Source organism: Canis aureus, chromosome 10 (assembly GCF_053574225.1).
Source record: "Canis aureus isolate CA01 chromosome 10, VMU_Caureus_v.1.0, whole genome shotgun sequence".
In the NCBI taxonomy this organism is placed as follows: Eukaryota; Metazoa; Chordata; class Mammalia; order Carnivora; family Canidae; genus Canis; species Canis aureus.
The window spans coordinates 67,278,547-67,305,705 of record NC_135620.1 but is presented as its reverse complement, the minus strand read 5'-3'; the positions used below and the strand labels follow the sequence as shown (position 1 = coordinate 67,305,705).

General features: G+C 37.1%; 1 protein-coding gene and 1 long non-coding RNA gene across 6 annotated transcripts in view; one reads left to right on the top strand and one right to left on the bottom strand.

The window, feature by feature from the left end:
• LOC144322646 (uncharacterized) overlaps positions 1-5,374 on the bottom strand; it is a 41,738-nt gene extending 36,364 nt beyond the window's left edge. Inside the window, exon 1 of one of the 3 annotated variants that reach the window (XR_013388299.1) lies at positions 5,074-5,374. This is a non-coding gene — a long non-coding RNA (uncharacterized LOC144322646). The remainder of the gene's footprint in view (positions 1-5,073) is intronic. The other 2 variants (XR_013388303.1, XR_013388304.1) reach the window with 2 other exon arrangements.
• The window catches only part of SVEP1 (sushi, von Willebrand factor type A, EGF and pentraxin domain containing 1), a 182,151-nt gene that overhangs the window by 73,898 nt on the left and 81,094 nt on the right, over positions 1-27,159 (top strand). For 2 of the 3 annotated variants that reach the window (XM_077912879.1, XM_077912878.1), the window contains exons 8-19: positions 2,402-2,520; positions 5,035-5,164; positions 8,547-8,654; positions 10,057-10,188; positions 10,789-10,983; positions 12,324-12,445; positions 14,275-14,383; positions 18,517-18,681; positions 19,217-19,450; positions 21,346-21,507; positions 22,548-22,760; positions 23,691-23,852. In XM_077912879.1, the coding sequence (XP_077769005.1) occupies positions 2,402-2,520; positions 5,035-5,164; positions 8,547-8,654; positions 10,057-10,188; positions 10,789-10,983; positions 12,324-12,445; positions 14,275-14,383; positions 18,517-18,681; positions 19,217-19,450; positions 21,346-21,507; positions 22,548-22,760; positions 23,691-23,852 (1,851 nt within the window). The remainder of the gene's footprint in view (positions 1-2,401; positions 2,521-5,034; positions 5,165-8,546; positions 8,655-10,056; positions 10,189-10,788; positions 10,984-12,323; positions 12,446-14,274; positions 14,384-18,516; positions 18,682-19,216; positions 19,451-21,345; positions 21,508-22,547; positions 22,761-23,690; positions 23,853-27,159) is intronic. The other variant, XM_077912880.1, reaches the window with a different exon arrangement.

The following is a 27,159-nucleotide window of genomic DNA, read 5'->3' as shown; positions in this document are numbered from 1 at the left end:
ATATAAGGATAATGTTAAAGCTGGAAATCAGGTAAGGTTTCAATCAGGAGATAAAAATGTCTGAGGAATTTCTGGTCCATATAAAGCCCATGGGGCTGAATCAATTTAAAAAGAAGCAAATTATCAGCACCTTGATTTGTGTTTTTTAGGAGGTTGGGAGAGGCAGAGGGAGAGAGACATAGAGAATCCCAAGCAGGCTTTATGCTCAGCATAGAGCCTGACGCAAGGCTCGATCCCACAACCCTAATGTCATGACCCAAGCTGAAACCAAGAGTTGGACACTTAACCAGCTGAGCCCCCCAGGAGCCCAAATAAGCAAGTTATCAGCCCTTTGAAGCCAGTGTCCCATGACTTTCATAGGAGGATGTTGCCATCTTATAACCAGAACAGACTTCTATGAAAAAGGGGGTATTGAGAATAAGAAATTGTTCTTAGAAGTAAAAACATCATAACTATCTCTAGGAGAAGGATAAAGTAGAACAGAAGTTGTTGAAAATGGTATTAGTGATTTGAAGAACCAAATTGAGAGTTCCCTAAGATTGGAGAAATTATTATATTATTATATATAATACAATATATTATATTATTATATATTATTGTATATATTGTATTAAAGTATTTTATTATTATTATTATTATAGGAAAAAGCCCCAGTGTCCATTTAATAAAGAGTTCCAGAAGGAGAGGGGGAAGTAGATGGAGAAGAATTTTCTTACCGGTCGAAGGAAGCTTCTCTGAGCCAAACTTGAAATGTGAGATCACTCAGAGCCCCTGACTATTAGACAGGCATATTTTCACTACTGGCAAAATTTCTGAGGTCCAGAGTTTAACAAGGAAATCTTAAATAAGTTTCCAGAGAGAGAAGAGAAATCGCACAAAAGAAACAAGAACCGGACCTACATTATACTTTACTTCTCATTTACAACTATAAATGCCTGAAGAAAATACAGCAATGTCCAAAGAATACAGAAAGGAAATAGATAGAAACTTTAAATTCCAACTCCAAGTTAAGCTATTATTCAAGTGTGAATGAAAAATCAACTACTTTTTTAGATTTTCAGAGTCAGTATGCAAATGCATATTTGTAGGGAAAAAATGTCCGAGTATCAGCCCCTCTAAGAAAGAGAAAATATAAATTGTATAAAGTTTTCAAGAAACAAGAAAGTATAATTATCAACTCTGATATATTCAGCTGCAAGTTATAGAAGACCTAATTTAACAGAAGTTAAAAGAAGGCAACTCTTACATTATAAATTAAGAACTTAGCTCTAGGGGCCCCTGGGTGGCTCAATGGTTGAGCATCTGCCTTTGGCTCAGGTCGTGATCCCAGGGTCCTGGGATCGAGTTCTGCATCAGGCTCCCTGCAGGGAGCCTGCTTCTCCCTCTGCCTATGTCTCTGCCTCTCTGTGTCTCTCATGAATAAATAAATAAAATCTTAAAAAAAAAAGAACTTAGCTCTACAGTGACTGATGTGCATACGTTTAAAGTTACCACCTCTAACTCAGTATCTGTATTGCAAAGTTCCACGCTGCAAAAAATATCATTGGCCTAAATGTGTTTTTTTGACAATGCATTTTAGCACTGCTAATTAATTCTACTCAACAGCCTTGTTTTCTCATGTGGTTCCTTCCCACCACAGTCAACATTTGTTTTCTCTGTTTCTTTATTTCACTCAAAAATATTTAACCAAGCTTCGGGTGTTTGCCAGGCACTATTTAACCCAATGGGACAAGAGATATCCTGGCCTTCAACAAATGTTAATTCTTGTTAGGGGGAGAAAATTCAATTTCAAAATGGCATGTTGAGTTTTATGGTCAGGAAGGATGGAGGGCTGTGAGAACCAGCCAAGGGAACACTTCCTGAGGTGTTGTGTCTAAGCTGAGAAAGAACAAGGAGCTATTATTAAAGCTATTACCTTATTAAAAGTAAGGCTTATGCAAATATTTGCATTCTTTTCAAATAGATTCTAAATATGTGTGATACTGAAGATTTAATGATAACGTTAATGATAGTACTCCCTATATAAACTGTACTCATGCATATTAATACCTCATTGGATAGAAGAATGATCAGCCTTGCGTTCCCAAGTGGGAAGAGGGCCTTGACTCAGGCACACAAAAGACCATGGGCAAAGGCCCAGGTGCAAGAAAGACCATGGCATTTTCATGGGAACGTGAGTATCCAGTGTGGAGAATGACTTCCGGTAGCTAAGAGGTCAGTGGGTACCATTTCAGGAAAGGCCTCACAAGCCACGCTGCAAGGCAGTTGCATATTCCAAATGAATCTGGAGTTGGGATGTAAAAAACGAGTCATAGAGTATTCATATATTTTTACCTTTTTCTTAAATGACTTAGAATGACATTATCAATCTTCTCACTGATTTGTACATTTTCTGCGTCAGATGTGGAGGCTCCTCAAATCAGCTGTCCTAAGGACATAGAGGCTAAGACTGAGGAACAGCAAGACTCTGCTAATATCACCTGGCAAATCCCAACAGCTAAAGACAACTCTGGGGAAAAGGTAAGGTTTATGTGAATATTTGTGTTCTTTTCAAATAGACTCTAAATATGTGTGATCCTGAAGATTTACTAATACACTAATGATAGCACTCCTATATAAACTGTACTCATGCATATTAATATCTCATTGGATAGAAGAATGATCAGCCTTGCGTTTTTGACTAGAAATCTCAGATAAAAATCTCTGAAACGGAAACTTTTTATTGCATAGATTTGATGTATTACGTACCCACTAAGATAACGTGACTAAGAATTCTTTGCTCCTTACGAGGCTGGGATGATCTTTTAAGGAAAAAATGTGGAAACAATCTTAATTCCTGCTCATGAGCATAACTTTTAACATATGAACCTCAAAGGATTGCATTTTGGCCAATGTGAAGGAGAGATCACTGTGTTTTGAATTCAGCTTTCTCTAACACAGTGTTTTATTCAGAACACAGTATTTCAATATTATATGTGTCAGCTTAAGATAATTACCCATCAGATGTTAGAAAAGGAATTCATTTGGGATTTAACTCCACTTGAATCCACACCGTTAGTATTCACCTACACAAAGATGCTTTTGTGGTATATTGTTTTCACAACTGCCTGTAAACATGTATAAATTGTGCCAGCTAGGATATATCAGGGTGGGGAGCCCCAGCGCACACACAAAAGCTGTTCTGATCATTCTGTTGAATATATATAGAATCAGGGTGACTTAAAAAAATTAACTGTGGTCACCGTGTTGTACATTACATTCCCAGAATTGATTTCTTTTATGAATGAAAGTTTGTACCTTTTGACCAACTTTACCCCATTTCATCCCTCCCCACTCCCGTCCCACCTCTGACAACCACCACCTGTTCTCTGAATCTAGGAGTTTGTTTTTTGTTTCTTAGATTCCACATTAAATAAGATCATATGGTATTTTTCCTTAGGTAACTAAAGACAAGGTAGCTTTTAGATCATTTTAAAAGCGCAAATAAAACATTTAGGGCTAAATGTACGGTAGGTGGTATATGTGTTGAATAATCAGTTTATCATGTGTGGTTTCTACTTTCCAAAAAAAGGCTCATGAAAACATTCATTGTTGCTTCCTTTGTCATGATCATCAACAAGCACTGAGTACAGGGATGTATTTCAGGATCTAATGAGCATTCACACTAAATATAGCACCTGTATGTTGAAATATTTTTAAGAGTACAATTGAAAAAAACGAATGTATTTGACTACAAAAGTATTTTTAAATTTATATTTTAAAAAAATTCTAAAAGACAAAGTAAACTTGAGAAAAATTTTTTCAACTTGTTAGACATTAGAATATTTATTACCTACACATTGTTATAAATGTTTTTCTATCATAATTTTCAAACAGACTAATAAGGCAAACATGTAATTCAAAAAGGAAAGAATATATCTATATCTTGTAAACATATGAGAATTTAATCTTAGTATAAGGCATGAAGAAATTGTTAATTAAAACAGTGACCTTGTGTCATATTTTTTAGTTACCAAAAAGTAATGGAATTTAATACAGGGCAGAGAACTTAGTGGGAAATTTAACACTGACACTTATCAAATATTACTCAGCCATTAGAAATGACAAATACCCACCATTTGCTTCAACGTGGATGGAACTGGAGGGTATTATGCTGCAAGAAATAAGTCAATTGGAGAAGGACAAACATTATATGGTCTCATTCATTTGGGGAATATAAATAATAGTGAAAGGGGATAGAAGGGAAGGGAGAAGAAATGGGTAGGAAATATCAGAAAGGGAGACAGAACATGAAGACTCCTAACTTTGGGAAACGAACTAGGGGTGGTGGAAGGGGAGGAGGGTGGGGGTTGGGGTGAATGGGTGACAGGCACTGAGGATGGCACTTGACGGGATGAGCACTGGGTGTTATTCTGTATGTTGGAAAATTGAACACCAATAAAAAATAAATTTATTATAAAAAAACCAAATACTGACAAATAGGAATGCAAGTTGTTACCATGTTTTGGGAAAGAAATTTTGTATCATCAATAAAATGTTAATGATTTTGCGGTTAGTAACTCTGGCCTAGAAATTTATTATAGAAACATAATAAAAATATTTTAGAATTACCTGTACAAAACTGTTTATCCCAGTACTGTTCACTATAGGAAAATCTGGGATCAATTTAAATGTCCTTTGACTGATTTTTTTTTTAATCAGCATATATTTATTCTATGGAAAACTATGGAGACATTTAAGAGTCTCCTTAAGTTCTAAAGACTATATAATAGCTTAAAGAATGTTTTAAGACATTATGTTTAAAAAACAAGGGACAACATTTCATATGTATGCCTACTGTATAAACTATGTAAATCGACTAATAGTTTGGAAAGAGACACATCAAAAGGCTGTGCCTGATTTTTTTTTTCCTGTTTGCTATGAAATACTGTGCCATTTTTAATCTCACTTTTCCTGATGATATTTAAGTAAAAAAGAATGAATGTACTATTGCTATTAACTTTAACTTTCAAAATATCTATTTGTGCCTAAAAGGTATCAATCCATGTTCATCCAGCTTTCACCCCACCTTACCTTTTCCCGATTGGAGATGTTGCTATCACATATACAGCCATTGACCTATCCAACAACCAAGCCAGCTGCACTTTCCATGTCAAGGTTATTGGTAAGTCATAAAATTACTTGAGTAGGTTTGTGAAAATAATCCAGCACTCCAAGGGCTTTGCTACTCCTTTATCTTCAACACCTTCCTCCTGTTGATTGTCCCCGCTGGTCTTGAAGCCTGCTCAAGCCACTCCCTCTTTGAAACCTACATACTCTTTAAGTGTCACCATCTCTCTTTGATTTCTTCCAATAGGAGCCTTTTGAAGTTCCCAGGAGTTGCCATCTGTTTTGTCTCACAGGCCGTTTATCTCAGTCACTCAGCGTGTCTGGCTCTTGTTCCCTTCACTCACAGAAACTACTTTCAACAGGGTCATAGTGGTCTCTAGAGTTACTCCTACTGCACACTTCTTAGTTCTTATTTTACATAATCTTTCCATAGTGTTTTTTTTTAATTTTCTAAAAGATTTTTCATTAATTCATTTGAGAGAGAGAGAGGAAACAAGCAGAGGGGAGGGGGGGTAGACTCCCCACTGAGCAGGGAGCCCGATGCAGGAGCTCCATCCCAGGACTCCGGATCCTGACCTGAGTTGAAGGCAGACACTTAACTGATTGAGCCATCCAGGTGCCCCTATTTTTACATTGTTAACCACACTCTCCTTATCTGATACCGGTCTTTCTTGGTTCTTCAACACATTGTTCTCATTTCTCCTTGTTTATCTCTTTCCTACATGGCTTCTCTTCCTCAGATCATCTTGTGGATCATCCCCAGGGCTCCAGCCTAGTCCTCTTTGTCTTTCTTTCTATAGTGTTCCCAGTGTTTTAGTTAACTGACAACTTTCAGATTTCTGTCTCAAGCTTAGATCTCTTTTCTGAAATTCAAACCAATATATAGAACTGCCTACTGAGCTTTCCGTGGAGCTGTCTTACACTGGGAATAACCAATGTATTACAATAACCCAATGATGGAAGATCATCCTTGTGTATTTCTCACTCATGCCTTATCTATTTCTCAGCTCAGAAAATGGCACAGCCAACCCCCTGTCCACCATGCAAAAACCTGGAACTCATCCTTGACTCCTCTCCTTCCATCACTAGCATCCAATTAGTTATCCAGGTCTGCTGGTTTCATCTACTTATTGTCCCTGAAATCTGCCCCAGTCTCTTCATCCTTACAACCACTGCTGTACATCAGTCTTTTCAGGGGGAAGGGAGCCCACTGATTTGCTGTTCTATCTTCCAATTTGTCTTCGTATGTTCAAACAATTCAGTAGATATTCAGCAAATACCAGATACCCACCACTAAGATATAATACATGGAGAAATAGGATATGTAGCAAGCAGTCTGTAGTGTGGTCAAGAGCACAGACTCTGAGCCCAATCTGAGTCCACATCTAGCTCTACCCCTTAAAGGCAGTGTGACAAGTAGCCACCCTGTGCCTCAGATTCTTTATCCAAAAATAGAATTAATAAACATCTTACATCATTGGGTTGTTGTGAGGGTTTTAGTTAGTTAAAATTCATGAACCACTTGAACTGGTGCCGGACGCACATTCAGATCTATGTAAACATATTGACATTTTGCTACATTCATCTCATATTTTAATATGTCTGTTTAAAAATCCAACACATTAAATTCATTTTGTGTTAAGAATTTTACATAACTTCTCGAAGTAACTAATGTATATCAGACTGGCTCCTTACCCTAGAAATTACAGGTATTGGTAAAAGTAGGTAAAAAGAAATGCAAATAAAAAACCAGTCTAATTCATTTCATAGTACTTAGGGTTTTTTCACTGCTTTTTCAGTGTTGTTTTAAACATGAACTTTGCCAGTCATATGGAAAATATGCTGGATTTGTTTATGGTACTGTGATTTTAAACATGGAAGTGTGGTTCAAGCGTTTGCCAAGTTTTAATTTTTCACAATGAAGTGTCAATGCAGTGAAATGTAAAATGTGTACTCAAGTGTCTAGCTAGACACTAGGAGAATTTTCAGCTTATGAAAGAGAGATGATATGAGAAAGAAGAGAAAGCGGGAGAAGGTGAGAGGGAGACAAGGAGAGAGGGAGGAGGGAAAGAGAGAGACAGAGAAAATATTCTAAAGCCTACATTTTCTTATTTCCTCTGATGACAGGGTGTGGATGTCTTACTGATGATAAAGGGGAGGAAGCAGGAATGCTTTTGCTTAGCATTCCAGGGAATGCTGCCTCCCTTGCTTTGAAATAGGCTTTTTCCTCTCTTTCGGAGACAGTGCCTCTGCTAGTACCTCCCATTCTTTTGACAGTAATTGACTGAGTCTTAGTGCTCTTGTGTACGTGCAGTTCAACTTTAAAATGTTTGTCTAGAATCAGGTAAGTTTAGAAAATCTTGAAAACACCTTTTTGCAATTTCTTTTGGAAAAATAGTAAACCCTGCCAGATTGGTCAGTTTAACTATGAATTGACTTGATTCAGCATTTTTCAAGTACATAGACCTCCAATGAACATTTCTTAATTTTTTTCTTTATTCAAAAACCTTTTTCTAAGCATGTGTTATGGACCTGGTGCTGTGCTCTGCCGTGGAAAGCTCACTGTAAGCAAGAGAGGCTTCGGCACTGGTCCACTGAGTTTATGGCCTAGGAAAGTAGTAAACCAAAGGCGACTGCACTAATGAAGTGACAAACATGAAGAAAAAAGACGTAGCATAAAAACAGAAATTTATATATTCTCACAGATACAGCTCATTTAATTTCCAAGTACGTGTTTTCATGTATCATGGTTAGAAATACCCTGGTCTTAATCCTGTGATTGCAGTCTTCTAGCTTAATGACCTCAGATAAGCCCCTTAAATTTACATAGTCTGAGATTTGGTCATTTCACTCCTTCTGCTTCTCTGGGAAGGTTCATTTCACTTCCTGGTTGATCAGTACAACTACTATGGGTAGGATGGCCATCACATCCAGAATTGCCTTTTTAAAATCTTTCATTTTAAAGATTTATTTATTTATATATTTTGGTGGAGAGAGAGAGAGAGAGAGCGAGAGAGTGCAATTGGGAGGGAGAGAGAGAATGTCAAGCAGACTCTGCGCTGAACACGGAACCTGGCAGGGGCTTAATCTTATGACTCTGAGATCATGACCTGAGCCAAAACCAAGAGTCGGATGCTCAACCAACTAAGCCACCCGGGCACCCCCAGAATTGCCTTTTACACAGCTGTGCTCAGGGTGATTTTAGGAACCTAGTATTTCTTCTTCAACAGGCAGAGAGCAACCTAATAAGAATCCGCTCTTTCTTTTGCCTTGAGACCAGGAATAAAACAGATCTCATTGTCCAAAAGGCTCCAGGGCCAGCCTAACAAGGTCAAGGTTTTCTGCTAGCACAAGCAGACTTCAGTTCTCTTGTGCACACCCCCTCATTATTTTTGAGTATCAGTTGTGACTTCTTTCTCTGCTTTCTTGTTTTTCAGATGTAGAACCACCTAGCATAGACTGGTGCAGATCCCCACCTCCGATGCAGGTCTCAGAGAAGGAGCATTCTGCAACATGGGATGAGCCTCAGTTCTCAGACAACTCAGGTGCGGACACAAGGATTTTATGGTCAGCATGGTTAACACTGAATTTTATTTCATTTTTAAATGCTTTTTAAATGGATAAAAGAAATGAAAAGCAAATTACGTCTTATCTAAATGGAATGAATAATCATATAAGGTAATATATGTTTTAATGCTAGGATAATTATATATAATTTAATATCATTAATCCTACCTACCCGTAGAGTTCCCTTCATTCAGTATCCAATGCACATTTATTAAACCTATACTAGTTGTCATACTTGAAGATTTCTAATAAATTCATTGAGTCTCTAAGCGTACATTGTCCTGAAGGCATAAACTATTCATTTTATTAATATCATTAGTACAGTTCTATGTATTCATATTCATTCCTTAAGCATGTGCCCCCCAAATTAGAAAAGTTCATAGGGAAGCAGAAAAAAATGAGTAGATACAGTTGAAGTTCATGTTAAAAGTCTCACTAAAACCCAGTAAGCAACAATAGGAAAATGCGAGTTAAATAAATTTCTTAATTAAATTTCCAATATTGGTGATTAGGGCAGAAGGGATAATTGGGTAATGGGCATTAAGAAGGGCACTTGATGTAATGAACACTGGATATTATATGCAAGTGATAAATCACTGAATTCTACCTCTGAAACTAATAATATAGTATATGTTAACTAAATTGAGTTTTTTAAAAATTTTCCAATATTCCAATAGACTGGCCTATTCAAGGAAAATCATTTATTTAGCAAGAATGTCTTAATCTTTTTTTTTTTTGCTTTAATCTTTTTTTAAAAATATTTTATTTATTTATTTATTTGAGAGAGAGAGACAGCACAAGTCGGTGTGGGGAGGGGCAGAGGGAGAAGGAGAAGCAGATTCCCCGCTGAGCAGGGAGGAATGCTCTATTCTCGATGGAGGGCTCTATCCCTACAGGATTGAGGACCCCAGGATCATGACCTAAACCAAAGGCAGACACTTAACTGACAGCCATGTAGACACCTCAAGAATGTCTTAATCTAATGAGGTTTTTTAGTCTTTTTTTTATAAAGATTTTATTTATTCATGAGAGACACAGGGAGAGAGGCAGAGACATAGGCAGAGGGAGAAGCAGGCTCCCTATGGGGAGCCTGATGTGGGTCTCAATCTCAAGACCCCAGGATCATGACCGGAGCCGAAGGCAGACCCTCAACCACTGAGCCACCCAGGTGCCTCGAGGTTTTTGAGTCTTATACTTCTATTTTGTAGTATAAATATTACATCTTTTATTTATTTTTTTTTACTGGTGACCAAATCAACACAAATTGAATGCCCAGCTGGTTTGTATAAATAGAAAATGAAAATTCAAATCAAATAAACAAACTGGTAAAGTGACTGCAGACTAGTCACCCCAAAACTACGTCCCCTCTTTCCTTTCCAGGGGCCGTGTTACTCATCACCAGGAGCCACTCACCAGGAGAACTTTTCCCTCATGGAGAGACTATAGTGCGATATACAGCCACTGACCCCTCGGGCAATAACAGGAGCTGTGACATCCACATTGTCATAAAAGGTATTTTCTTCATAAAGTTCCAGAAATCTAGTTGACATTTTTATATGTAATTTCTGTATTTTGTGAAAATAAATGGACTGTGTGCAATAGATTCATTAAGTTTGAATACTGACAGATCTTATTTACATTTCCAGTTGTCATTGCTTCACTCTGTGATACATAGAACTATTTTCTTCAAGGGTAGTCTTTAATTAACATTTCATTAGCATCTTCACCAAAGGTACACAATGTTATTGTCATAATTCTCTTTTGGGTAACTGAGGAGACAGGTTCTGAAATTGTACTTGCTACATAATGCTATCTAGTTTATACTCTTCTTATAGAAATGCCACCAGTAACAACCCCAAGTCAGAGATAAATTAGCATTTGTAAAATATGCACAGCCTCTGACCACACATTGGTACAGCTTTTCAGCTGCGCCCACCTAGGAACAAAGAAGGATATGTTGTCATGTTCCCATACTAAGGATTTGTGAGGAAGTTTTTCCTGGAATACTGGTAGACAGGAGGAGTCCTCTTCAAAATTCAGCTTAGATTCATAGAATTTAATTAATATTGTTTATACCACCATATGTAAATAGTACAATTTTTTTTAATGCAGGTTCTCCCTGTGAAGTTCCATTTACACCCGTAAATGGGGATTTTATATGTACTCAAGATAGCGCCGGAGTTAACTGCACGTTAAGTTGCCTGGAGGGTTACGATTTCACAGAAGGGTCTACTGAGAAGTATTACTGTGCTTATGAAGATGGTATCTGGAACCCACCATATTCCACTGAATGGCCAGACTGTGCTAGTATGTTTTCTTTCTTTCTGGGCTCCTTTCATATATGTGAGTGTGTGTTTGGGTGAGTGTACGTTTCTGAGCATGTAAGAGGAAAATTGCCTTTTTATAGGAATTGGGTTTAATTAGTGAAAAATGATGCCATGAGAGGAACCTGGCTGGCTCAGTTAGGAGAGCACACAACACTTGAACTTCGGGTCATGAGTTTGAGGTCCACATTCGGCATTGAGCTTATTGTTTTAAAAACTGGTGCCATGAATTTGAAATGTCTATGAGTAAGAGAAATGTTCAGCCTCTGATTTAAAATGTTAGCCCGTCAAAGTCTGGTTATGGATTGGATTGCAACAGGACAAGATTCAGTTTAAGGCAAACCCATCTTGGTCCTCTCCTTGTTATTTACCAGAAATAGAGACTTGCCAGCATGTTCTTGATCTGTAAACTTGAACTTACAGTCTCATAGTCCGCAAAAGAGCTGTATTTAAAGTAAGATCCATAATATGTGATGGAATGAAAGATGAGTCACAATCTCTTTAGGTCTGATTTAGATTTAGAACTATTCTATAATCTTAAATATATGTATTTTTATAAAAATAGCCAATATCTCTGTCTAGTGTAAGTAAATATTCTTTGGAATGAATCTTTGATTCAGTACCATAGATTGAGTTTAAATACCAACTTCTTGGAAAAAGTAAAGCCCAATTGAGCTATTTCCACCCCCCCGCCAAATGTGGGGAGTAATTAAAAGTTCTACAGTATCACTCACCTTTATCACAGATTTAGACAGTAGGATTTTAATGTTGATGCTCTTAGGACTCATTGTCTCAGAATATTATGGGACATCTTGCTAAGTCTAACCATGCAAGTTTTTGATCCAAGGAGAAATTCTCTATGAAAATTACACTTTCAAGGACTATGATTGTACATCATATTTAGAAATTTTTCAATGTATATTGGCTAAAAATATAATAAAAACATATATGATACAAATTTATGTAAACATAAAAGATATCTTTGACCCAGGCAAGACTTTTCAAAACTTTCCAGAAATATAATTTAAAAATTTTCAAGTCGCTTTTTCCCTTAAATGCTCATTTTCTTAATGTGATTGCAAGCTAAGGAATAATAAAGCAAACCTCATCACTGGGTAACTGGGTACAGTGCTGCTTGGCTCATCATGGTTTATTGTGATCAATTAATGCCTAGAAACTTTTTTCAACTGTCTCTTGTTTTTAAAGGAATCCCACAGATCATTTTAGAATCAAAGTACTAAGTTACAGTTACTCCAAAGACAATTAAATCTTTGTGTTGAAAAATCTTAACCAACTGAAGCTGTTTTCTCTAACATTTTCCAGTAAAACGTTTTGCAAACCATGGGTTCAAATCCTTTGAGATGCTGTACAAAGCAACTCGTTGTGATGATACAGATCTGTTGAAGAAGTTTTCCGAAGCATTTGAGACTACCCTGGGGAAAATGGTATGTCAGGAGTATTGTTTGTCATATTTTAACAATACTGAGCTTTTCATAGCCTCTCATAGTTACCTATAACTGGAATTCTGTGTCCTGATGATTTCCTGCCCCCTGTAATCCAAACTTGCTCCTAATATTTAGAATTACCCATAGGTTTTGGACTTCTGGAATGAATTATAAGTGAATCTTTATTAAAACATTTTGAATTTTTTATAACATTCTGAGTCAGAAAGCTAGAGAAGTGTGGGGTCCATGTGGTTTGAAAATATCTGCTTTGTTATTTTAAGTATGACAAAAATGCCATTGTAGACTGTATTTGTTTTATGATGAGATAATTGAACATTGTGAGGATTTTCTCTTTCATGCATTTTTGTTTAGGATTCTTTTACTGTTTACAGGAAAGCAAAATGATGTATTTAACTGTGTTGAGCATCTCGAAGAAAATGTGTTATATACATATTTGTATCCCTAACAGAGTAGGCAGCTTAGTTTTTTGGATAGGTTCTAAGAGTAGATTTGATGTACAGTATGAGAGAAAGAGGGGAGTCAAGGAGGCAGTGTACACAGAGACACAGATGCTGGAGTGGGTATACATGGTGGTGGAAGTGTGTCAGAGGATCTTTCCTGACTTCTATTTGCTCAGTGGAAAAAGATGCAGAGTGATCAGCTGGGAGAGTAAGGATGGGGAGGAGTTGTTGAGGTTTAGAAAGAGAGTTGATGGTATAAAATAATTTTCTAGGACAGCACAGATGAATGTGCTAAAGAAAGGTGGTAGGATTGGCAGGAAGCAGGATTGTGGAGAAAACAAAGCACTTAGTTTAACTAGGGTTATGCGTTCTGCAGACAATCATCGGAGGATGGGGCCCATCAGGGAGTGATTTCTGGTGATGAGCCATAGAATCTAAGATAGATAAATAAGAAGGTGAAGACATCAGGCTGAGAGACAGTGAAGAGATGATAGGGTCAATGGATTATAAATCTGATGACGTCAAGGACTTCCAAGAGTACAAGAGGATGCCGTTACTGGTAATGAGGAGGTCTGAGGGTATGATCATGAGAGCAAGGGACAAAGTAAGGCTGAAATACTAGAGGAGAAGGGGAAAAGGAAATGAGAAGGCATGGTGATGGAAGGAAGGATTAGCTGGATCTTGGATATAGAAATCACCAGTTATAACAGCAAGTTACTGGATGTTCTTGGAATGAGGGGGTGATGCAGAATGGAGAAAGGCTGTAGGCAGCTGCCACAAGGAGAGGCTGTCTACTATACCACGAGTTTAAGGATTGTGAGGCTCTAAGGAGGGGTGAGGGAGTGTAATCTGGAAACAGCAGGCAAGAGTGAGGAAGACACTTCTTCCGCCTCCATGCCCATGTTTGAGAAAACTGAAAAGTGAGGTGTCATTGAGAACTAAGGTGAAGGGACCATAAATAGAGGTGAAAAAAATAACAGGGGATTCACTGATGACTGTTGAGTTTCAGAGGGCAGAGGAAGATTCTAAGGACTTAGAGATGAGTGGGAGATAGAGCCAGATAAAGGGACCTAAGGACCCATATGGGGTGAAAATTTGGAGATAAGAGATATGCCAGGAGTCCTGGGCTTCTGGTGATCTGTGACCTACACAGAGAAAAGCCATGAAACTAATCCTGATGGTCCATGAGCACCAGAGCCTCTAGGGAAGGACATGGAGAAAGGACGGGAGTCTGTCCAGGAGCAAGCAGACCTGTGGTTCTCTCCTCCCTCCTGTGCAGAGAAATGTGAAGTCTAGCTGAATAAAGGGCTTATCCAGACCACACAGATATGTGATTGACGTTTCACGCTCTTCATTTTTCATTTGCAGGTCCCATCATTTTGTAGTGATGCTGATGACATTGACTGCAGATTGGAGGACCTGACCAAAAAATATTGCCTCGAATACAATTATGACTATGAAAACGGCTTTGCAATTGGTAATAAAGTTATACAGTGTCAGTAGTTTGCAAGAGTGATCCACAGTATAACATAATTTCAGAAGAGTGGGGCAAACTAGACAAATTAACTTTTTTTAAACCAAAACTCTTGAGATGATAAAAACTAAGAAAAATAAGTCACATTATGATGGTGAAATTTCAATATGTATATGATATCTTAGATTAGTACTAAAGCAATTTTTATATGGCATTCAATTTAAATTGCAACTAAGTCATTGATTTAAAATAGTCACACATGTAAAATATTCAGATTTCTTACCCAGAATGTGTTAAGACTCAACCTATTCAAGTCTGATATACCTTCTAAATCTATTCTCATGTTTTCTCCATATTATCTTTGAGCATTATTATTCAAGTTATTCCTAAGTATGACATGTGATTTGTATGCTGGTGTAGCTGGCCATTTAGCTAATTGCCTTAATATTTCTGGAAGATTTCAGTAGTCACTCTTGGTTCTTTCATTAGTAAAATCATCAAACTTTCCAGTAATTATATTTCTCATTTTTGTTGCATTATTATAAAACTGTCAAACACTTCCAGAATAATGTTTTTAAAAATAATAATGATGGGGTGCCTGGGTGGCTCAGTCACTTAAGCGTCCGACCCTTGATTTTAGTTTAGGTCATAATCTCACAGTTGTGAGATTGAGCCCTGTGTTGTGCTCTATGCTGAGTATGGAGCCTGCTTAAGATTCTCTCTCTCTTACCCTTTGTCCCTCCCCCTCTTCCCTTTTCTTCTCAAAAAAAAAAAAAAAGAAAAGAAAAAGCAATAACAAAAAGTATCATGGTTTAACACATGGACTCTAAGACCAACTTTTTATGTTCAAATTCTGGCTTTACCACCTATTAGCTGTGAGGTCTTTAGCAAGTTCATACTCTGTACCTCAGGTTCCTCACCTATAAAATGGATGTTATATAAAAGTACTGTACTCATAGGGCCATTCTCAGGATTAAATGAATAAGTACAAGTACACATAAAGTCTTTGGAAGGCTATCTGAGACAATATTAATTGACATTACAGCAGACATCCTTTTTTGTTTCTGACACTAATCATATGTGTAATATTTTTAGTGACTTAACATTTAGATTGATGTTGACATTTTCTTTACACTTTTTAAATTTTAAAAATATCATTTTTGAGTATATATATTTATGCAAAAATTTGAAAAAATGCTAAAACCTAAAGAATGAAATCAAGATAATCCACAGTTCCATAAAAAATTTGGTTAATATACTAGTATATGTATTACTATATGCTCATTAACATACATACATATAACTATACACACATATGTATATATGGCCATACTATTTTCTAAACTTGAATTTTTAAAAATAAATAAATAAATAAATAAATAAATAAATAAATAAACTTGAATTTTTACCTAATATTATATTGAGGACATTTTTCTGTCACTAAATATTATGCTTCAGTTTTAATGGCCACATATTTAATCAGTTTTATGTAAACAATTTCCTACTGGTAAGCTTTGCTATTTTTCCCATTTTTAACTATTATGTAAAACTTCTCAGTGAAGATTTTGGACATTAAAGTTTTAGAAGAACATGAAGTGGCATTGGCAATAGAGTTGGCAGTGGCATGACTCTTCTGTCACACATGACACAGGTTTCACCTCCCAGATTATTGAGGCAGATTATTAAGAGTATAAGGATACACCTAGAGGGAGCCAGGTGTCATCATATGGCTTTAAAATGAGTGATATTTGTCATCTAATAAGGATAAAGTGGCAGTTTCCTAGAATCATATGTGGACAATATGGTACAATTGATCCTAAGAGATAAGCCTTTCTCCTTGAATATCTTTACAGTAGAAAGTCACAAGATTAGCATAATATTTCTAAAAACACCTTGGCAAATCATAATGTATGAAAACCAAAGGGCCAATAAATATATTAAAATGGTTTGACATCATAATAGTCATGCAATTCAAATTAAAACTAAAATGAGGGCAGCTCAGGTGGCTCAATGGTTTAGCGCTGCCTTCAGCCCAGGGTGTGATCCTGGAGACCCAGGATCGAGTCCCACATCAGGCTTCCTGCATGGAGCCTGCTTCTCCCTCTGCCTGTGTCTCTGCCTCTCTCTCTCTGTCTCTGTCTCTCATGAATAAATAAATAAAATCTTAAAAAAAAACCTAAAACAAGATGCTGTTTTTGATCTGTCAGATTAACAAATTCAAGTAAGAATCATAATACCCAAAACTGGTAAGGATATAAGGGAAAAAAAATCATATGCATATATTGTATACAGGGGAGAAACTGGAGGGCAATTGACAATATATATCAAAAAGATTAAAAATATTCAAACCCAGAAATCTACTTCTAAGAATATTTCTCAGTATAAAAATCATGCCAGTGTGCAAATAGGTACTACATTTCATAAATTCTAAGATGTACATTTTTCATTTGGACATCTCTAAGATTGGAATGTATCTTCTCATTGATGGTGCCTTATATTTTATGAAATCCTCTATGCAGAAGGATGTTCTAGATTTTTGAAATAACCTAAAAGTCTGAAAATAGGAACCTGGTTAGTTTGTGGTATAGCCATAAAAGAGAATATTATGAAGCCATTTGATACAGAAATGCCATAATATATTATTGAGAAAATTAGAAAAATTTTACTAAATAAAATACACAGAGTGTAATCATTTTTTGAAGATATGGTATGTTTATTTCTACTCTAGTGATTCATGCATCTATGTATGCATAAACATATGTGTGTGTTTATATATTCATAAAATAAAATCTTGCCTAATATGTTCTAGTCATTATTTCTATATGGTAGAATTATAGGTAATCAAAAAAAATTTTTGACTTTGCTCATCCATTTTTCTATAATGGCTACATAATATTTGTAGAAAAGATGTTTAAATGAAAATCAAAAATATTTATCCTAGGTAATTTTATCCTAGGCCAAAGACATAAACTAGACACAAAAAAAAATTTAAACAGCTTATTTTATTTAAAACTCTATTTTAAATTTTATTTAAAAATTTTTAAACAGTTTATTTAGGTAGACAGGCCTGTATAAATATAATTTGATATTTAAAGCATATAACCAAGCAACAACAATATACCCAGACCAATATTAGTATCACTTACTGAGGTTTTAGAAGGAGTCAAATACTGAATTAGATGGTTAGTATACATTGTCTCAGTTATCCCCCAAACCTGTGAAGTAAGAATAATGATCTCAATTTATAAATGAAGAAACTGAAGTTCAGAGAGGTGAAAGTAACTGTACTAGCATTGTACACCCTTATCTCCTACATCCAGAAGCCACAATCTGAATCTATGCAGATGGTGACCACGATGACACTTGGGGCATCTGAAGAATCTCACATATCTGTGTGATATAGTCCACTGTGGCTACATGCACACTTAGCTTACATGTTACCTTTAGAAACTGCCTCCACCTTTAAAGATTTATTTATCTGTTGAGAGAGAGCATGAACAGGAGGGGCAGAGGGAGAAGGAGAGAGAATCTCAAGCAGACTCCACGACCAAGTGGGGCTTGATCTTATGACCCTGAGATCACAACTCTGAGATCAAGACCTGAGCCAAACCAAGAGTCTGTTGCTTAACTGAATGCACCACCATTGCTTAACTGAATGTCCCCACCGTTAAAAAATGATGCAGTATCTTGAATAATCTTCACAAAAGGAAACCTGTTCATTTGCATTAAGTTTATAAATCTGATACTATAATTTTTTAGAAAAGAATGGAGCCAACCCTGAAGGAAAATAGAGATTGATTAAAATTCTGCACCCACATCCTATTTACCTCTAAAGCTAAGGTAATTTTAGCTATTAACTCAAAGATAAGAATGGCTTAAATGCCTAGGTGGCTCCATAGGAACTTTTCTTTCTTCTTCTTGTGCAATTCATTGGTAATCTAAATCTAAAATGAAGTGCCTAAAAATTACAATATAAGATTATAGGTGAAAAATGAGATTCTGGATGAATCCCTGTATGCAGCACATTATGGACGATTTAAGAAATAGGAACAATTTGACTTGTGGCTTACCATTAGAACCTAAGTGCTGATAAAGAGGCAACTGTAGAATCTTGTTTTTCTGCCCCAACTGTCCAGGACCTGGTGGTTGGGGCGCAGCTAATAGGCTGGATTACTCTTATGATGATTTCTTGGACTCCGTGCAAGAAACACCCACAGGTGCCGGCAAAGCCAGATCTTCACGAATTAAAAGAAATGCCCCATTATCTGACCACAAAATTAAGTTAATTTTTAACATCACAGGTAAGGAGAGACTGTTTGGAAAAACAATATTATGTGACATTCTTGGTGGGAAACCTATTTTGCAAAGTTTCCATTTGTTATCATCCTTAGGAAATAATCCTGGAACTGAAAATTAGGGAGAGCCCAATCACCTAAGTTTCGTCATTTTTTTGCAATTTAATATCACAGATGTATTTTATGATTCTCGCAGCAACAAGCATCCTGCTTTGTACTCCTCTTGGCATGACGAACTAAGGCATGTTTTTAAAAAGCAAGAATTTACAGAAATTTAACATGCTGTAAGGAAGAACTTCACAAAAAAGGTGATGTAGATCCAGCATATGAGGGAAGGATTAAAACAAATTGCATTGTTCTTAAGATTATCCATATACTAGTTGCTCAGTAAGTAGTGGTTGAGTTTGAGTTTGTTTTGCCCAGAAGATTTTTAATATGCCATCTTTCTTTGGTTAAAAAACAAACAAAGAAAAAAAAACTACAGTTTCCTGAAACACCATGTGTGTGTGTTATGTTTTATTTCGTCTTGTTTTTATCTCAGCTAGTGTGCCATTACCCGATGAAAGGAATGATACCCTTGAGCTGGAAAATCAACAGCGACTCATTAAGACTTTGGAAACCATTACAAATCAACTGAAAAGGACCCTCAGTCAGGAGCCCATGTATTCCTTTCAGCTTGCATCTGAGATGCTTGTAGCCGACAGCAATTCGTTAGAGACAGAAAAGGCTTTCCTTTTCTGCAGACCAGGCTCGGTGCTGAGAGGGCGTATGTGTGGTAAGACTTTTCCCTGCAATAAAAAATATCTGGCTCGTAGTGGGTCAAGCGAGATGAGTAGAGCCTCTTTGCAACTACCCAGGGGTATTGAAATGAAACATTTTGCAATTGTTGTGTGGTTTTTGTTCTTATTATTTTGTCTCAGGCCTCTAAGTAACCACCAATTATTCAGGACAAGAAAACTATCTCAGGTAAGGGACTCAGATCTTAGTTTTCCTTATAGATCTCTAGAGCTCGTAACTTTTAGCAGCATCTCCAATAAAAATAATGACTACGTTCTGACCACTTCCATAGGCTGGCTGAGCATCTCTCGTGTTTAATTGTTTTAGCAACTCCATGAAGTGCTATTACAATTAAGCCCATTTTACAGATGGCAAAACTGAAGTCAGAGAGGCTAGGAAGTTACCCATTAAGGCAGTAAGTGGTATAGCTAAGATTTCCACCTGAGTAGCCACTGCCAAATTCACCAGCATAAAATCAACCCTTTTAAAGTGTACCGATCAGTGGTATTTAGCACATTCATGATACAGTGTTGTTCAGCCATCACCGCTACCAAGACATTTTCATCACCTCCAAAGGAGCCCCACCCCAATAACCATTAAGCAGCCACTCCTTATCCTCCTTACACACAGCCCCTTACCTTTTAACCCAGACTACCACAATCTGGATCACTTCCAGCCGGTTTCCTAAATATGTCATTGCTTATAGATAGGGAAGATTCCTCTCCCCAAACTCTGAACACTCAGCTGAACCAGATGACATGAGCCTGGCGTTAACCTCTCTGTAGGCGTGGGATCTTGCCTCCTGTTCAGGAAATCCTTCCTCAACAGTTCTTACTGTTTTTCCCAGAGCTCAGTTGGGTGATAAATTCAGCCCAATGAAAGCACATTGAAATGGTCGTTCTGAACCAGTTCGTGTTTCCTCCCTACCTTGTGAGTAAAAATTAGAAATCACCTTGGTCAGTGTTCTGCATTTCTCGGTATGGTCTTCAAAGCACCTGTGTCAGCATCACCTGAAGTGCTTATCAAAATGCATCTTGACTCAGGCCCCATCTCAGAACTAATATATGTGGCACTTTGGGGACAGAGCCTTGGAATCTGAATTTTTAGTAAGTTCCCAGGTAATTCTTATACACATTATCATCAGAACCATCTGGGTGCTAATTTCAAGTATCCTCTCTTTACAAATACTAACTTTGCTAGCAGCCTTTTCGTGGGGTTAGCATTCCACTCTGGTCTCAGAAATCCTGAGTCACTTCGAGCCTGCCAAGTAGTAGACCAAAACCTCCAAGGAAGGGAGGTCCTAAAATTGGCCTGTTTCCTCGGGATCCTGGAGTCTGAGGATGTCTCAGACTTGCCTTCACTGGACAGGAATTCCTATAAACAGAGACAAGAGTCTACTTAACTCACCCGGCTTAGTCCCACAACTTTTGCCTGGTTTTGTTTCTAGAAATGATGCCGTAATAGACAAGCTGTCACTTTCATAAGGGGAACCATTCAGAGGAACAGCTAAGAAAGTGTTTTTCATATCTTGAAGCTTCAAATTAACCTAAATGTTCACTGTTTTATTCTTTCCTTACAGCAGCCTTCCCTTTGTTAGCTGTGTGTTTCCCAGGATGATCTGGTTTAACCCACACTTTAAAGCTCCTATCACACAAGCCCTAAGCTTGGTCGATAAGAATTTGCATTTTCTTAAAAAAAAAAAATCTACTGTTGGTTTTCTAGGAATACATTTCTGGAAGGTTTATCTTGTGAGTAAACCCCTGACAGTAAGATTTAATGCATAAACAATAGTACTTGGAAGCATGCTTTATTATTTTCATGCCTTAGGATAAAGGAACCCAAATGTGTTCCAGTTCTACAGCTTACTATGTCTCCTGTTTGTTTTCTTTTCAGTCAATTGCCCTTTGGGAACCTATTATTCTCTGGAGCATTCCGCCTGTGAAAGCTGCTTGATCGGATACTATCAAGATGAAGAAGGACAACTCGAGTGCAAACTCTGTCCAGCTGGGACTTACACCGAGTATCTTCATTCAAGAAGCAGCTCAGAATGCAAAGGTAATGGCTCAATGCACAGGTTGACCAGAAGCCTGAATTTTATCTTCAGTTACGAAGTCTAAATGGCAAAGAGGATGAAATAAGAGCATTACTACAAGCAATTTCGTTCACTTATTATTTTTTCTTTTAACTTTAAATTAGTATCTTAATGTTTCTCTCACTTTAAAGAAGTCTGTTTTTTTTCCCTTTGGAATATTCTGCTGCTCTAAGTGAGACTCCACTGTCCATAATTCTAATCCATATTTAAAAAAAAGATTTATGTATTTATTTTAGAGAGGGAGAGAGAGAGAGAGCACGCATAAGCAGGAGGGGCAGAGGGAGAGAAAGAATCTCAAGCAGACTCCATGCTGAGCGCAGAGCCTGATGCTCGATCCCATGACCCAGAGATCACGTCCTGAGCAGAAATCACGAGTCAGACGCTTAACTCACAGTGCCACCCGTGTGCCTTAGTTCTAATCCACATTTATCAGTTAACTCAGATTTTTTTTTTTTTTACTGGATTTCAAATTAATTGGTGGAAAGGACTTTCATAACACTTAGCAATTAGAAACTTGCTTTTTCTTAGAATAATATTTGATACAATGAGATCAACTCTCCATTTACTTGGAAATTAATAACCATAGGTACATATGCATGTATTCTTGCTACTAAAATACCCAATGTTTTCAAAAACATTTTATTGTCATTTTTATTTTTTTATTTTTATTTTTTCTTATTTTTTATTTTTATTTTTTAATTGAAATTAGATTTGCCAACATATAACACCCAGTGCTCATCCCATCAAGTACCCTCCTCAGTGCCCGTCACCCAACTACCCCATCTCCCCGCCCGCCTCCCCTTCCACTACTCCTTGTTCATTTCCCAGAGTTAGGAGTCTCTCATGTTTTCTCTCCGTCTCTGATTTTTCCCACTCAGTTCCCTTCCTTTCCCTTATAATTCTTTTCACTATTTCTTATATTCCCTATGTGAGTGAAACCATATGATGATTGTCCTTCTCCGAATAAACATTTCTGATGGAAACATTTTCTTTCGTGATTAAGGTCACAATAAGATGCACCTGAGGGGTGCCTGGCTGGCTCAGTCAGTAGAGCATGTGACTCTTCATCTCGGCGTCATGAGTTCAAACCCCAAAAAGGGTGTAGAGATGACTTTAATAAACAAACAAAAAACAAACAAACTTAAAAAAAAAAAAAGAGATGCACCTAAAAGAAGGAATTTCAGAACTGTGCCCCTTGCTGTTGTTACAAATGCAGGTATGACTGCTTAATGACAAATATAAACTTGGGAACTGTGCTAAGTGATTAAAAGTGCACTGAAAATGTTAGCAATGCTGCAAATGAGAATCATTTGCAGGGGAGAACAGGGGTGGAAGGAAAGGGTAGTGTACTGGGGATTGAGGATTCTGGCCCTAGTCCTGCTCTCCCACAAAACCACCGCTATGAATCCTAGAAAGTTGCTTAAAATCCCTGGGCCTCATGCTAAGACTACTTTTACTTTCTACTCCACCAGCCCTCAGATGAGGTCTGTAGGTAGAAGGAGGACAGGAGAGGGCCAATTGTTAGAGCAACAAAACTTATGAGGCTCTAGCCCAGTTTGAGGTTTGGTTTCTCTCGCTCCAGAGAATAGTATACGAGCTGAGAACTTATACAAGAACAAGTTTTCCTGTGTATAACTTGTTCTTTTGACTGTACTTTCTGAGATGAGATTTCTAACCTCATTAAAAACCATTTATTGGTGGGCACTTGGGTGGCTCAGTCAGTGAAACATCTGCCTTCGGCTCAATTCATGATCCCTGGGTCCTGGGATCGAGCCCTGCATTGGGCTCCCAGGAGCCTGCTTTTTCCTCTCCCCTTACCCCTGCTCATGCTCCCTCTTGCTATCTCTCTCTCTCAAATAAAATCTTAAAAAAAAAATCCCCATTTATTAGCATTTTCTGTGTGATAAAAAAAGTAACTGGAGTAAAGAAAGCAACTGGTAATAAAGAAAGTAAATGAAAATCAGCCTAAATGTTATTAGTACAGGAAAGCATAGGGCGATCTAAAATACAATCTATATACTTGGAATTCTTTGTGTCACTCACTGTGTCCTGAATAATTGAATTACGGAAAACCCTATCTTATCCAGTGCAAGTTTTGTATAGCTTAATGGCATCATTCTTAACCATATTACATTTTTCTTTTCAGCTAAGTGCAAACCAGGCACCTACTCATCAAATGGGCTTGAAACGTGTGAATCGTGTCCTCTGGGCAGTTATCAGCCAGCATTTGGTTCCCAGAGCTGCCTCTTGTGTCCAGAAAACACTTCATCTGTGAAAAGAGGAGCCGTGGACATTTCTGCTTGTGGAGGTTATCAAAGCCTTAGACACTGATACTTCTTCAAACCTAATAGGTTCTATGCATGGCGGAGTGGAATATTTTCAGCAAAACCATATGTCTACTCTATGCAAAGAATGTAAATAACTGTCTCTTCATGGAAAGTTTCCATGTATTCAGCCAGTAAATACTTAAGTATAAACACCCTCAATATAAACACTATGCTAGTGCCTTTAGGAACACACAAAAAGTACAAGACTTGGTCCTAGTATTCAACATTAATAAACATGTGGCTTCATTATATGCTAGGAATACTTCTCATCTAGGAACTGAGTCTCCTCCTTTCTAAAGTGAGGTCCTGTCTCATGTCCCTTGAAACTCTAAAAAGACACTTTATGAATTACGATATTTCATCTCCTACAGTTTGGAGGTTTTTGTGAGTGATTATCCACTCCACTCTGACTGTACTTTGGAATCATCTGCACATTGACGTCAGCATTTTTAAAATACTGAAGGCCGATCTCCACTCCCAGATATTCTGACTTAACTGGTCTGGTTTTCTTTTTAAGGTTCCCCACCCCAGTGATTCTAAAGTAACAGGAAAAGTTGAGTATGACTAGTTTTGGATCTCAAAGGTCAGCATGAAGGGTTTAAAAACACAGATTGCCAGGCCCCACCCCCTAGAATTTCTAAGTCAGCAGTTCTGATGTGGGACCTGAGAATTTGTATTTCTAAGTAGTTCAGAAGAGATGCTGCTCCTACTTGGTCCAGGGACCATTTGGTACAAATCACAATGGAAATGGAAAGATTAGAGTTCCAATTTTCAAATATTTCTAACATCCCTACCAAGTACAGTTTTCCAGCATGGTAAAGGTGCTGGAAGGTGTCAACAAAACAAAAATATGAAAACTTAAAATGGCCATGAAACTGGGACTAAGAGTCAAGGTCATTCTGCTGCCAGGAACTCCAAACTCCACGTACTCTGCAAAGTCAATGGAACTTGACTAAAAATAAAAAGTTGTTGGCCTACCTCTGCTACATCACTGAGAAAAGAACAAACATGCTGGCTGAAACATGACTTTTTTAAAAATTACATATCTTCCTCTTTCACTACACCCTTATTAAAAAATCTAAGGTCTACCTATGCCCATCTGAAAACTTAAAAACTGTTCCCTTATTGAATAGTGATGTTTTTAAGAAACCAATCTGTTAGCTCTCCATTTCTCCTAAGACACACACACACACACACACACACACACACACACACACATATACACGGCCTCACTGTACCCCAGGCATTTATACCTCTGCATATAGTTAGAAACAAATTCCCAGAAAACAACTGTATAGGACATTTTTGTTGTGGGGAGAGGGGAGTACATTGCATTTTGGGAGATGTAGTCCTCAAAGTTAGTGTAGCAGAGAGAAAATGAGGAAGCACACTATGCTTACAGATTTTTACATACTCCACCTGTTTAAATTATCTCAACATATTAGGATCACAGTAGATAAAGTCTCTTAGACCTGAGGAATCGGGCAAGCAGTAGTCATCAACCTGATGTTTCACTAAAGAGAAAAGAATTTAACCAGGACCTGGTTGCAACTCATAAACCATGTCTGTTGTGTAATACCAGCTTTGAGGTTTTTTTTTTAATTATTATTAAAAGGCAAATAAGGCCCCACATTATGGTTGAAATAGATCTGCTAGACACTCTTTTATTTTGTCAATATACAAATGAATTTTGGAAGAAAGTCTGCAGTGAAAAATTCTTTCTTTCTCTTTCTCTCCCTCCAACCACAAAAGTAACTAGGATTTTTACAGTAAAACCAATTCATATTTGATGTTTTTTCCCTTTAGCTTTCCAATGAAGCCTTGAGGTTTGTTTAATACCAATTATTCCAATTAAGTAATTATAATTCCCAGAAAGTCTCTAGATTTCTGGTAACTGCTGTATTTCTCCTAATATATTCCCAGCACAAGTTTAACCACATTTGCTTGTCATGAGTGAGTTGGGAACAGCAGCACTCAGCACTCTGTCCTGTGGTGTTAAATAAATACCATTTTACTTTAAACTTACACGTGTATTTCTAAAACAGTCCCCATATACATTTTTCTTAGTTTTAAACTTCTTCCTTCCTTCTTTATTTTTTTTTCTTTCTGTAGTGATTTATTTTTATGTGTATGTTTATGGTTTATTTCACTTTTTACTAAAGTATCACTTTTTGCATTCTTTAGCATGTTGAACTTAAAATATAATCAACACAGCTATTATATTTAAGCATATTCCTATATTAAAGTAATATATTTTCCATGTATTTCGTTTTTATCACTACTTAGGATATTAAATATCCATAGGTTCATGGTTACAAACTCAAGAGTCTGAAATTTTTCTTTTTTTAAAATTTAATTGATTTATTTATTTTTTTTAGAGAGATGAGGGAAGGGCAGAGGGAGAGAGAGAATCCCTAAGCAGACTCCCTGCTGAGCATGGAGCCTGATGTGGGGCTTGATCCCACAACCCTGAGACCATGACCTGAGCCAAAATCTAGAGTCAGACGCCTAATCGACTGTGTCACCCAGGGACTCTTGAAATCTTTCATTTTTAAAAAATGACTTTTATCTGAGGAATAAGTCTTGCAAATGATTTTTTTTTTTTTTTTTTTTGGTGATGGTGTTGTTTCCATATGGTCCTATAGAAAAAGAAAGATTATTGCAGAGCCAGGATGATATTTCTTACCCTTACCCTATAGGACAAAGTTAAAAGGAGGCTTAGGATGAGAGTTTCTGACCTTTGAATTTGTCTTAGGAAACCCATTTAAAAGGCAAAATTCACTTGACTCCAGGGCTATATGTGTTACCCTTAACACCATCGAGGAGCAGACGTGTGAGATTACATTTTCCCAGTCATTTCAAGGCACTCTTTTTAATTCTATTTTAATATCACTTTTGGCATACTTAGATTTTCTCTTTCTCTCTCTCTGTCCAATATGAGAGGTCAAAAGGATTTTGTCCCATTTTTCTTGACTCAGAAATCACAGTTTGGCCAAGATTCAAAATGAAACTTTCTCCTCTCTCTTCTTAGGAATTAGACCATCAGGAACTCCCTCTGTATATGTGCATGTGTGTGTACTTAATGCTGTATTATATACTACAGATAATGCCATTATTATGCATGTGTGTTATATTTACACTTAAATACACTATATGTACATTTATATATTTACTGCATACATATATTTACTATCTGTATACATAAATAATACATTAAGTACTGATTGTCCACCCCTAGAAAGTATATTTCTGATGACAACCATCTGCCTTTGACATGTAAGATAAACT